Source organism: Ailuropoda melanoleuca, chromosome 11, assembly GCF_002007445.2.
Source record: "Ailuropoda melanoleuca isolate Jingjing chromosome 11, ASM200744v2, whole genome shotgun sequence".
Lineage (NCBI taxonomy): Eukaryota > Metazoa > Chordata > Mammalia > Carnivora > Ursidae > Ailuropoda > Ailuropoda melanoleuca.
The window spans coordinates 77203585-77215733 of NC_048228.1; the positions used below are offsets into that span (position 1 = coordinate 77203585).

At 44.2% G+C, this 12149-nt stretch overlaps 1 protein-coding gene across 1 annotated transcript; it reads left to right on the forward strand.

Moving 5' to 3' along the window:
* Nucleotides 1-1201: 1201 nt before the first annotated feature.
* Nucleotides 1202-1962, forward strand: LOC100463935 (protein lin-28 homolog A-like). Its single transcript, XM_034670954.1, is given in 2 exon segments — nucleotides 1202-1547; nucleotides 1550-1962. Coding segments are annotated over 2 exon segments (759 nt in total).
* Nucleotides 1963-12149: the final 10187 nt, after the last annotated feature.

The window sequence follows — 12149 nt, forward strand, 5'->3', positions numbered from 1 at the left end:
ACATATATGCATTCCTAGTCCCAGAGTCTTTATTTCTAGGTCTCTTTTTCTTAGCCTGGGGCACAGGTCTTCCAGGCACCCTTTCAGAGGCCTCCTTATAGGGAGCAGAGGGAGAAACTCTGAAGGCACTTCTACCCAGGCTGACTTAAAATTTTTCCCACTCCCAGCCCTTCCCCCTTGTCCTCACTGTGATCACAGGGTTGATAAAACTATTCGACTCTTGTTCCGGGGCTCCCTCCATAGTGGAACGACCCCACATCTGCACTGATCCACCTCAGTTTGATCAGTGTGCTGTTCCATGTGGGAAAATGGAACAAGAGGAGTCTGCGCTCTCCCCACTTTAGCCTCGTGCTTGTACCATTGCATTAAGTGAATAAAGGCTTAGCTCTTTCATTTTTGGCATGTTGCTTTGATCAGCTATTCTGAAACCTAGCAGCTCGCTCGCTCTCTCCCCCATGTCAGCTGCAGAACTCCTGACATATAAAAGATTAAACAAATTCTTTTTGAACAATACAACTAACAGTCTTAATCTAATGGACATATATAAAACTCTGTACCTGACCATTTTAAAATGTGCATTGCTCTCAAGAGTTCATGGAGCATTTACAAACATTGATTAAATGCCTTGTCATAAAGTATGACTCAACAAATTTTGTGGAATCAGTATTATGCAGACAATATTTTCTAACTGCAATGCAATTAATTCAAATAACAACAATAAAATGACAAATGAGACCTATAAAATTAACTTTGGATATTAAAATGCACACTTTTTGGTGAATCATTGCTCAAAGTAAAAGTCGTTAATTAAAATTTGAAAATGTTTAAAACTGAACAATATTAACAGTTGAAATATCAAAATTTATGAGATGCAATGAGTGTAATATTTGAGGGAAATTCATAACATTAAATGCTTTTATTAGAAAAGAAAAATGTGGAAAACTAGTGAACTCAGGATCCAACTGAAGAAATTAGAAAAATAAACAAGGCAAGTAGAAAGAAGTAGATAATAATGACCAGAAATAGATGACACAGTAAAAAACAATAGAGATGCTCGACAAACAAAAGTTGGTTTTTAAAAAAAAGATTAATAAGGGAGAGAAACAAAAAAAAAAACCCTAAAAAGATTAATAAACTAGACAATCACCAGGGAGGATTTATGGGGGAAAAAAGATTATTACACAAGTAGACAATATTAAGAATGAAAAGTGGGGGTGGGCCCTCCCACCGCTATTGTGCTGGGGAAGATGTAGCAGCCTCTTCTCCGAGCCACCCCTTTGTCTCCAGACTTCTCTGGGGCCCCAGCCACCCGACCGGGGGCCCGGGGCAGCGGGCTCAGCCGACTACCGTGGGCTCTGTGTCAAACCAGCACTTTGCAGGTGGCTGCGCCAAGGCGCCGGAGGAGGCGCCGGGGGACGCCGCTCGGGCGGCAGAGGAGCCGCAGCTGCTGCACGGTGCCGGCGTCTGTAAGTGGTTCAACGTGCGCGTGGGGTTCGGCTTCCTGTCCATGACCGCCCGCGCCGGGGTCGCGCTTGACACCCCCCCCTCCCCCCGCACCAGAGCAAGCCGCACACGGAGGGCTTCCGGAGCCTGAAGGAGGGTGAGGCAGTGGAGTTCACCTTTAAGAAGTCGGCTAAGGGCCTAGAATCTATCAGGGTCACCGGCCCTGGTGGGGGGTTTTGTATTGGGAGTGAGAGGCGGCCCAAAGGGAAGAATGAACAGAAGCGCAGATCAAAAGGAGACAGGTGCTGCAACTGTGGAGGTCTAGACCACCATGCCAAGGAGCGCAAGCTGCCACCCCAGCCCAAGAAGTGCCACTTCTGCCAGAGCATCAGCCATATGGTGGCCTCGTGTCCCCGGAAGGCCCAGCAGGCCCCCAGCTCACAGGGAAAGCCAGCCTACTTTCGGGAGGAGGAAGAAGAGATCCATAGCCCTGCCCTGCTCCCAGAGGCCCAGAATTGAGCTACAGCGGGTGGGGGCAATTCTTTTGCGATCAGGAAGTTTTGAGGAGCAGGCATCAATCGGCAGAGTGGAGAAAGTGGGGACAGGGTGGGTAGGCGGCAGCTGGCTCTGCCATGCGTCTCAGGCCGGGGTCCACAGCATCACCCCCTCTTCCCTCTTGGCACAGGGTAGGGGGGAAGGGGTGACGCCAATGAACTCCAACCGTGCTCTATCCAAATGCTCCGGAGGGTTCTGGAGAAAATCCCTCCCGTGTGCTTCATCTGAGTCTTCGCCCCCAGATCTACAGCTTTTGAAAGTGGCCTAGAGAGGGAAATTGTTTTCCTTTCAAAGAAGGACATATAATAATTGTTCCCATGCCTGAGTGTAGAGATTAAGCATGAGACCAGACTGATGGGCCCAACCCACGAACCACTATATTCTGTGGGAGGGAGTCTCTCAGGGGTAAGGCAGGGTTTTTCCACATCTTGTCTCGTAACTCGCTGTTGGGATATAGGGTGCTGAGGACTGTCTCAAGCAGTGGGTTGTGACAGTAGCCACAGGATTGTTGGGGGAACAGCTGCAGACCAGCTGTTCCTAAGCTGACTCCCACCCCATTCTGGGTCAATAGAATTTTATTTATTTGCTCCCGTGGATAAGCGCACATTGGGCCCCACTTTCTCCAGGATGCCAACTGCACTAGCTGTGTGCGAATGATGTATCTTGTGCATTTTAACTTTGTTTTTGTAATATAAATATTCTGGTTTTGTATTTTTGTGTATCTTAATCTTAAGGCCCTCATTCCTGCACGGTGTTCTCAGGTACATGAGCGATCTCAGGGATAGGTCGGCAGCAGCTCCGGGTCTGCACAGCAGGAATGCTTGGTTTGATCACCAGGGAGAACATCTATTTGGAGTGCGTAGGCTATTGAACTACCTCATTTTTGGCAATTAGAGCTGGCTTTTCTGCCATAGTGTTCTCTTGAAACCCCTCTACCTTCAGTGAGCCATGGGAGACTAGGTTTCAACTCAGTTGCCCCATGACTTGATCTCCTTCTACTGGAAGATTGGAAATAGGTCTGAACACGAAAAGAGGGTCCAGGAAGTAGCGTCAGGAGAGGCCGCACCAACTGAAAGGTGCCGAGGGGAAGCCAAGATTCGTTGAAGGTTGTCTGTACGTGTAATAAAGGATTCCTGTTCCAGACTTCTAATCCCAGCGCACGGGACTCACTTTACATACCAGATCCATCCTTCACTGGATTGGGCTAGGCCTACCATGCACAACAGGGTGTGTGTGTGTGTGTGTGTGCACGCGCGCACACACGCTTTAAAAATGAGTTGGTAAGGATGGGTTTAAGAAGAATAACTCTGGACCTATCTTGAGCTGCCCAGGGATGGGTGTATGAAGCAAAGGCTAAATTTCTTAACCTTTATAAATTCTGGGCTTTTTTTGTTGGCTTCCAGAGAGACCATAAGCCATGGCTTCTTCGCAGTGTCCAGAGCCAGTGTCCTGTCCTGCAGCAGTGATGAGTGTTGTGGTAGCGAAGGGGAAAGGTTTTATTTACATGCTGTGAGATCACCACAAACCTACCTCACTGTGTTGAAACGGGACAAATGCAATAGAACGCATTGGGTGATGTGTGTCTGATCCTGGGTTCTTGTCTCCCCCGCTTGTCGCCCCCTCTAGTTATCGTATTCGTCTGGGTTTTATAGGACTTCACGAATAGTGGATTGGGTGATTGCTAGGTGGCCTGGTTTGTGTAAATATAATGTGTTGGTCTTCTTCATGTTCTTGTGGGGTTTTATTGTTTACAAACTTTTGTATTGAGAAAAATAGCCAAAGCATCTTTGACAAAAGGTTCTGCGCCAGGAAAAGAATCTGGAACATAGCTTGGTGACCCCTCTGGAAGTGTGGCGGTCTTGAACCAGCCTTTTTTTTTTTTTTTTTTTGGTGTGTTCCCTTCCCCTATTTCCTATTTTGGGACAGATCATCTGTCCTAAAAACTTGAGTACTACCCTACCCCTCCTCTATTCCCCCTCCCTCAAAAAGCCCGCCCATATAACACATTTACATCTGGAGGAAGCTAAGAACACTTCCTCCCTTGTTCCCAATCTCCTGTGCCAAGACCATTCCTTGATGTGATTCATATTAATATGCTTGTATTTGGTTGGAACAAACCTACTTTAATCTCCAGTCTTAAGGTAGAAGCAGAAGCAATGTGGAGGGGGGGCTTCCATGTAGAAAGTAGGGTCGGGAGACCAAGAAAGGGAAGATGAATGTATATCCAAGTCACTCACGAACTTTTATGCAGGTGCAAGAAACTTAGTCAAAGTGGCCACAAAGTTGTTTAATAGGAGATGGACAAATGTAACTGTTTACTGCTAGAAACCAAAGCTTTGTGTGAAATCTTGAATTTGTTGTGGGGGGATGGTGGTGGTAGGAAAGCTGCACCTATCTGTTCTTTTCCTGATCCCTTCCCCTCGTTTCTGAACTGCAGGAGACTGGGCCCTCTCGGGCTGCAGTGACTCCATCTCTGGGGAGTGTTTATTTGACGGCTGATTTTGCTGTGCTGGGTACTTCTTTCCCACTCGCTATTGTTTTGTAACACACATGCTGACCCTTTTCCCTTCTCTCTTTACCCTGGGAAAATACAATGAATAAATAAAAACTTATTGGTACTGGGAAAAAAAAAGAATGTAAAGTGGGAACATAGTCACATACACATTACAGATTTAAAAGACAGTAAGCGAATACTATGAACAATTTTATGTCAATTTGAAAAATCAGAGAAATAATTTAAATACCTAGAAAAAATAGAAAGCCTGCCTTGTGTAATAAAGTAATTAAAACTCTTTCGGTGAAAAAGTACTCAGCCTTATATGCTTACCAGACATCCAAGGAACAGATCATTCCATTCCTACATCAACTATTCCTGAGAAGCTGAAGAAGGGAATGCTGGCTGACATCAGGGAAAATGGCAGTTTAAGGGCTTTTAAAAATGTCCCCCTGTGTGAAAGCATTTCTCCACAGCCTCCATCAACACTTGTTATTTTCCTTTGATTGTAGCCATCCTTGTGGGTGTGAGATGGTTATCTCATGGTCATTTTGATGTGTCTTTCCCTGATGGCTAGTAATGCGGGGCTTCTTTTCATGTTTACTGGCCATTTGTATATCTTCTTTGGAGAAATTTCTATGTACCCTAACCTTTTGAGCCCACTCCAATAATAGTTTTCCTCACAGCACTCCAGCAAAATCTTCCTTGATGTAGCCACGTTTTACTTCAAAAGTCCTTTTTTGCCCTCTTCCTAGGATCACCGGCAGCATTCTGTCCCATAAACACTTTCTTCTCTCAGCATCCAGGACAGACAGCTCTTCAGGGATTTCCTCCCTTCTCACTGACACTCCTCTTCTGACACCCTTGCCATCTCTATTCATTAGGTGGTCCCCATCACTCAGTGGTTGAATCTCTTCTGTCCTCTGTACTCATGCGCTTGAAGGCCTCGTGCAGCTTATGGTCTTAAATCCCATCTTTATGCTGGGGACTCCCAAATTTATATCTCCAGCCACACCTCCCTTCTGATCTCCTGTCCAGTGCCTACTCCACACGTCCATTTTGATGTTTAGCACCTAACTTGTCTCCAACTGAATTCCTCATCCTCTCTCCAGACCTGCCCTTCCACATTCCTCCCCATCCAGACAAAATCTACTTCACTGAGCTTCTAATTGCATGGGCAAAAAATTTCAGCATCACCCTGGGGTCCTCTCTTTCATACCCTACAATCCGTCAGCAAATCTTGGCAGCTCTATCTTCAAAACATATTCCAAATTCTTACCACTGAGAAAATTATAAGGCAATCATTAAAAATAGCATGCAGACATTTTTTGATTAAAACACAGAGTGGAAAGATGGCATGCAAATCCTATGTGCAATGGGATTCTGATAATGTAAGATATGCTTCAAATAAAGATTTAAAAGTCACAGAATATCCTAAAAAAGAGACATTTTCATATTGTTCCATATTTTTCTTTAAAAATACTTATCCAGCTATAAAACTGCTGGGAAGGTTTCAGTGTTTATAACATTGACAGAGGGACGCCTGTGAGGCTCAGTTGGTTTTACGTCTGCCTTTGGCTCAGGTCATGATCTCAGGGTCCTCGGATTGAGCCCCACATTGGGCTTCCTGCTTATCGGGGAGTCTGCTTCTCCCTTTCCCTCTGCCCCTGCCCCTGCTTATGTCCTCTCTCTCTCTCTCTCAAACAAATAATGTCTTTTAAAAAATATTATATTGACAGATGTTTGTAAAGTACAGTAGCATTTTAAATAGTTCTGTGACATAAGTAAGAAAGGGAACTCATTTTTGGAGACCTACTTGTACCATATACTTTGCAAATTGTTTTGCAATATACTGTCTCATTTAATTCTCTGAACTTTTACTTAAAAAAAAAGATTTATTTATTTTGAGAAAGAGGGGAGCAGAGGAGAGGGCATAGGGAGAGGAAGAGGGAGGATCCCAAGCACAGAGTCCAACATGGGGCTCAATCCCACAGTACTGAGATCATGACGTAAGCCGAAACCAAGAGTCAGACATGACCAACCAACTGAGCCACCCAGGCACCCCTCTGACTCTTTTAGAAACACAGCTTTATGAAGGTATAACTGACATACAGTAAATGTTTACAATGTCTAATGTGTAATTTGATAAGTTTTGACAGACGTATATATCTGTGAAATCGTCACCGGATCAAGATTATGGGCATACCCACCACCTCAACGGTTTCCTCGCACACCTTTGTAATTCTTTCCTCCCGCTTCTCCGAGCTTCTTGGCTCCCCCAGCAACCACTGATCTACTTTCTGCCACTATAGATTAGTTTGCATTTTCTAGAGTTTTATATAAATGGAATCATAACATTATGTACTCTTGTCTGGCTTCTTCCAAACAACCTTTTTAGGTCTTATTCACATCTTATGGTTGAAGAAATAGATTAATAGAAGTTATGACACTTGCCTAAAATCATGCAGTAATAAGAGATGGCCCTGGACTTCCCATCCATTTCTGCCTGTCACCTCAATGTGTTGAAAGTAAGGCCCCACATCGTTCAGTTGATTGTCAAAAATTATAATACCAGTAAGTGGCCAAGGTAGGACAGAAACCCACTATGCCACATGTGGCTTATTTATGCTATTTATGTGGTTATTGGAAGGAACATGATGATGACTTTTTTTTTTTAGAGATTTTATTTATTTATTTGCCAGAGAGAGAGAGAGAGAGAGACAGTGTGAGCGAGTGCGAGAGTAGAAGCAGGGGAAGCAGCAGGCAGAGGGAGAAGCAGACTCCCCGCTGAGCAAGGAGCCTGATGCAGACTCCATCCCAGGACCCTGGGATCATGACCTGAGCTGAAGGCAGATGCTTAACTGACTGAGGCACCCAGGCGTCTCTATGATGACTTTTAGATTTCACTAAGACCACATTTTCAGAAGTCCTAGCCATGAACTTGACCTTGATGGTGGCCTTGGACAGAAGAGCCAATGTGGTACATTCTGACAAAGCTTCCTTCAACACAGTTTCTTTCAAACTTGTTAGGAAAGAGAATCTACTTCTTTAGAAACTGCCTTTTGATCCCCCCTGGGTGATTTTCCTCTTCAGAAAAACACCTGAACTGTGGTTAAGGAGAACTGGTGGTAGTTTGGGTTCCTTCTGTCCTTCCATTCTCTGCTTCTCCTCCTCTCCCCTCTCTCCCTCCCTCCCTCCCTTCCCTTCCTCCTTCCTCCCTTCCCTCCCTCCTTCCTCCCTTCCCTCCTTTCCTTTCCTTTCCTTTCCTTTCCTTTCCTTTCCTTTCCTTTCCTTTCCTTTCCTTTCCTTTCCTTTCCTTTCCCCCCTTCAGTTTTCTCTTTTAAAGATTCATTAGCAATTTATCCTCATTGTCATTGTTACCACTGCTTTGTACTCTAGGTGGCCTAGACTGCCAGAATAATGCATGCATCGGACCAAAATGTTTGGCTTGTGATTTCCAAAACCGCCACATTACTATAATTTGATTTCCAATGAATACATTTATTAGGCTTATCTGATGCCTTTCTATCTCAAAGATCATGTAAGTTTTACCTTGAACACCTTTTTAGTATCTGCAGTTTAATTAGTGCCTTTGGAGCTGTCTATATATTGAAAAACAAGTTTATAAAGATGGAAACAGTTTATAAGCAGTAAGATGATAGCTTGAAAAAAGTATTAAAATAATTGGACCTTTGTCAGAAAGGCGGGGAAAAGACCTTTATAGTCTTTTAAGTTATCTGTTTAAAATATGATATTAATTGTGTGCAACTATTGTAGTCTATGTGTGTGAAGTTAAATGTCAGAAACCATATGTTTCGACAAAATTTTTGAAGCTCTTAGCTAGCTAACCTATGAAAAATAGTGTTCCATATCCACCGGGGCAACGGTTCTAGGGAAATACAAGGAGCTGTGACAGCAGCTCCCATATCACAAATGCAAGCTGGAATACTCTGGAAACCACATGTCAATATGAACATTAATTGATATGTGAGACTGACTTATAAACAGCAAGCCGGAAAGGAATCGAAATCATCTTAGAGCCTGGCTATACATACCTCATATTTTTGGACTTATGCCCAGCAACTCAGCAGAGCAGGAAAACAGTACGAAACAATTCTTTAAATGATGCTATTGGTAAGGGAGGGACAAGTTAACCTCCATCCTTTCTCCTAAAAGATTCCAGGTTGTAGATTTGAGTTTGTATTTATAAGACCCTGAAATAGCATTTAAGTCTCTTTTTTTTTGTGTGTGTGTGACCAACTGTATACATGGAACCTGGCAAATTTTTAATAAGGAAATAAAATGTAACCTTTATGAACAAATTCTTCATGACTTCTATGCTTGTGAAACCTGATTGTTCTCATCTCTGATATATTCAAACTTATCTTCTATTCATTTTTATGTAGCAGGCCAGGCCTGAGAGGTTGTACATAGGGCAAAATGGATGCAGGTGATGAGAGAGAAATAAATATAGCATGGTAAAGAAGTCAAAGTTTTCAGTTCAAAATACCCAGTTGAAAACATGAAATCAAGAGGACAAAAGCATGAAATGTACATGAGGGTAAAAGGTGGGAAATGAAATGTTCTAATTCAGGCCAGATTCCAACTCTTTTGACTTCAGCGGCGTTTTATTTTAGAGATACCTGGATCTCTCTATTTTTATATGTCCTACATTCTATGATCGCAAAGAGTGGAGAAGACACAGAATGTGCCAAGATGAGGATACGCACATATTTTCCAGTTACCTTGGCACAGTTACTTCACCCCCCTGAACTTCTCCCGTGTGTACAATGAGGCTGCTCACAGCGCGCTGGGGGATGGCGTTCATGTATTACGTGCTTAGCAGATGGAAAGCCCTCAGACATGCTACTTACTACAAGGGGAAGGACTAAAGACCTAAAATGGTGTCACGGAAGTCCGAGTTCTCTCCTTTCCTTGTATGGGTCTACAGGATGGAGCCTGTTTTTGTCCCTCGTTCAAAGTCGCCATCACTCACTGTCCACCACTGCTCATCCTTACAGCAACAGAACCTTGAATTCTGGGGGCCTTAGTTGCCTGCCTCAGGACAGATGTGCCTTTTGAGATCATATGCCTCATCTAAAAAATGTTTTTTGCCCATTTTGTACTTGACTTCATAATAGAAGTGCATTTGTTCTGATACAAAATAGTTCCCCGGGGCCCCTGGGCGGCTCAGTTGGTTAAGTGTCTGACTCTTGGTTTCGGCTCAAGTCATGATCTCAAGGCTGTGAGATCCAGCCCCGTGTCAGGCTCCACGCTCAGCACTGAGTCTGCTTGAAATTCATTGCCCCCTCTCCCTCCTCCTCTGCTCCTCCGCCTGCCTGCGCTAGTGCTCTCTCTCTCAAGTAAAATAAAAGAAAACAAAACAAAACAAAATAAAATATTTCCCCTGTGTTTTCTAGCACACTTGTCACTCTAGGAGGATTTCTAAGTACTCCTGAAATGTGGCCGCATGTTCCCAGGGTGTGAAAAACTCAGTTTGAGAGACAGATTGACTTCCAGCCCTTAGGATCTGTTTAGTTTGGAAAAATCAGGGAAAGCAGATCCTTTGTCTCAAGCAGGTATTTGTCCTTTCTGAGGACCTGTAACTGGTGTGGTTTTCACTTTTCTGGAACTGCATTTCCTTATTGCTGGTTGTTTCAGGTCAGGTTTTAAAGAAGCGGGGCCAGAGAGAGGAATTCCATGCACTGTGATTTATTGATGGCAAAGCCTTTATCCAGGAAAAGCCTCAAAGGGAGGGAAGGAAGCAAAATAAAGGAGGGGAAAGAGCCAAGTGGGGATGTGGTCTCAGGTCTAGTCTGACCTTGGCCTGATTCACGGGGGAAATGCAGGAATCTTCCTGCAGAATTGTCCTTCCTTTGAGACAAGGCAGCAGCCTCTGGACCCGTGTCCATCACTTGGTAGCTGTGCTGTCTTGGTGGCCTGTTTGAACGCTCCACCGGGCTAGCAGCTTCCAGGTGGGGTGGTTGGAGGCTCAATCAGTGGATCCTTTGCTCTTGAGCTCATCCCACATCTCCTTGGCTGTAAAGTGGGTCTCCTAGCTTTGTGTGTTCCCTTGGCAGGAGGAATCCAACAACCTGTAAGTCCTCAGATAGTAAAGCAGGACGAAGCCCTCCCTGTGGATAGGAGAGGCTAAGCCACGCCAGGGATACATGGCTGTTTCTGTGAAGATGAGCTGCTGGCGCTCTCAAGATGAACGAGGTCCAATATAGTGAACAAGCCACGACATGACTGGGGCCACATCAAGGGCCCATCAAGGCCTGCGAGGTGCTAGCTACCTCATGGTCATCTGGCCTGATCAACACAATATTGTTACTGCAAGGGATCAATGTGATGCTCTGTAGGATGACCAGAAAGTCCAGAAAGTGCAGATCTCTTAATGCTACATTAGGATGGAATGTGAGAATGGAAGCATAGCTCTGAAACAAGACCATAAGTGTAAACTGTGGCCAATTCCATGGAAGAACAAAGTGTTTCTGCCCTTCCCTTTGGACTGGAATGGAAAGGTGTCAAACCAGTGGCAGCATACCATGTAACTGACCATATTAATCTGCTCTAACAAGGATCCCACTCCTGACAGATATGGTAAAGCTACCGCTTGTGGTCTGTAGTCATCGTCCATCCGGCCTCTCTTGAGAGCAACCCCTGGTATCACGACCATGCATACCCACATGCTGTTCAGGACCCGTATTCCTGGGACTCTGTCAGTGAGTCTGGGTCTGAAAATGGAATCGTGTCCTGAACCAGGCAAGGAATTATAACTTCTCATTGGGGTACCGTCTCTTAGTCTCATGGTCTTCCATCCTTGATTTCTTCTACTCGAAAGTGGTATCCTCCTCAATGGCCCATCTATTTTGTGCCTTGGGACATCATGTTCTACTATCTCAATAAACCTCTGCAAGTCAGCCTGCCTATTTATTGCCAACCTGACCTTGTTGATTATTATTATCGCAACCTCTGGCTATATACATAGGAGTAGAATTGCTGGATTAAATAGTAGTTCTATATTTAACTTTTTGATAATCTGCCAGACTGTTTTCCAAAGTGGCTGCTTCGTTTTACATTCCCACCAGCAGGGGATGAGAATTCCAATTTCTCCATGTCCTTGCCAGCCCTTGTTTTTCTCCTTTTGATTCTAGCCATCCTAGTGGGTATCTAATTGCGGTTTTGATTTGCATTTCCCTAAAGGCTAATGATGTTCCTTATCTTTCAAGTGTGATTTGGCCATTTGCAGATCTTCTGTGAAGATATATCTATTTCGATCTTTTGTCCATTTAAAAGATTGAGTATTTGTCTTTTTGTTATTGAGTTGTAAGAGTTTTTTGTATGTTCTAGATACAAGTCCATCATCAGATGTATGATTTACAAATACTTTCTCTCATTCTGGGGGTCATTTTTCCGTGAGGTCATCTAGCAGGGCCTTCATTTCAACATCTGCTTACTGAGTACCTGGCAGATGACTGATAACACACTAGATGTCAGGAATTTGCAGATCAGTAAGACATGTCTTCCACCTGCAGGAAAGGGGGAGGAGCACAGAATTGAAATACCTGCATCAGCTCTTGGTTTTCCTCAGTCCTCTGGCCACTCCTTATCTCTCCAACCCTTCCAACTACACCAGAGCTCAGTCCTGAACTCT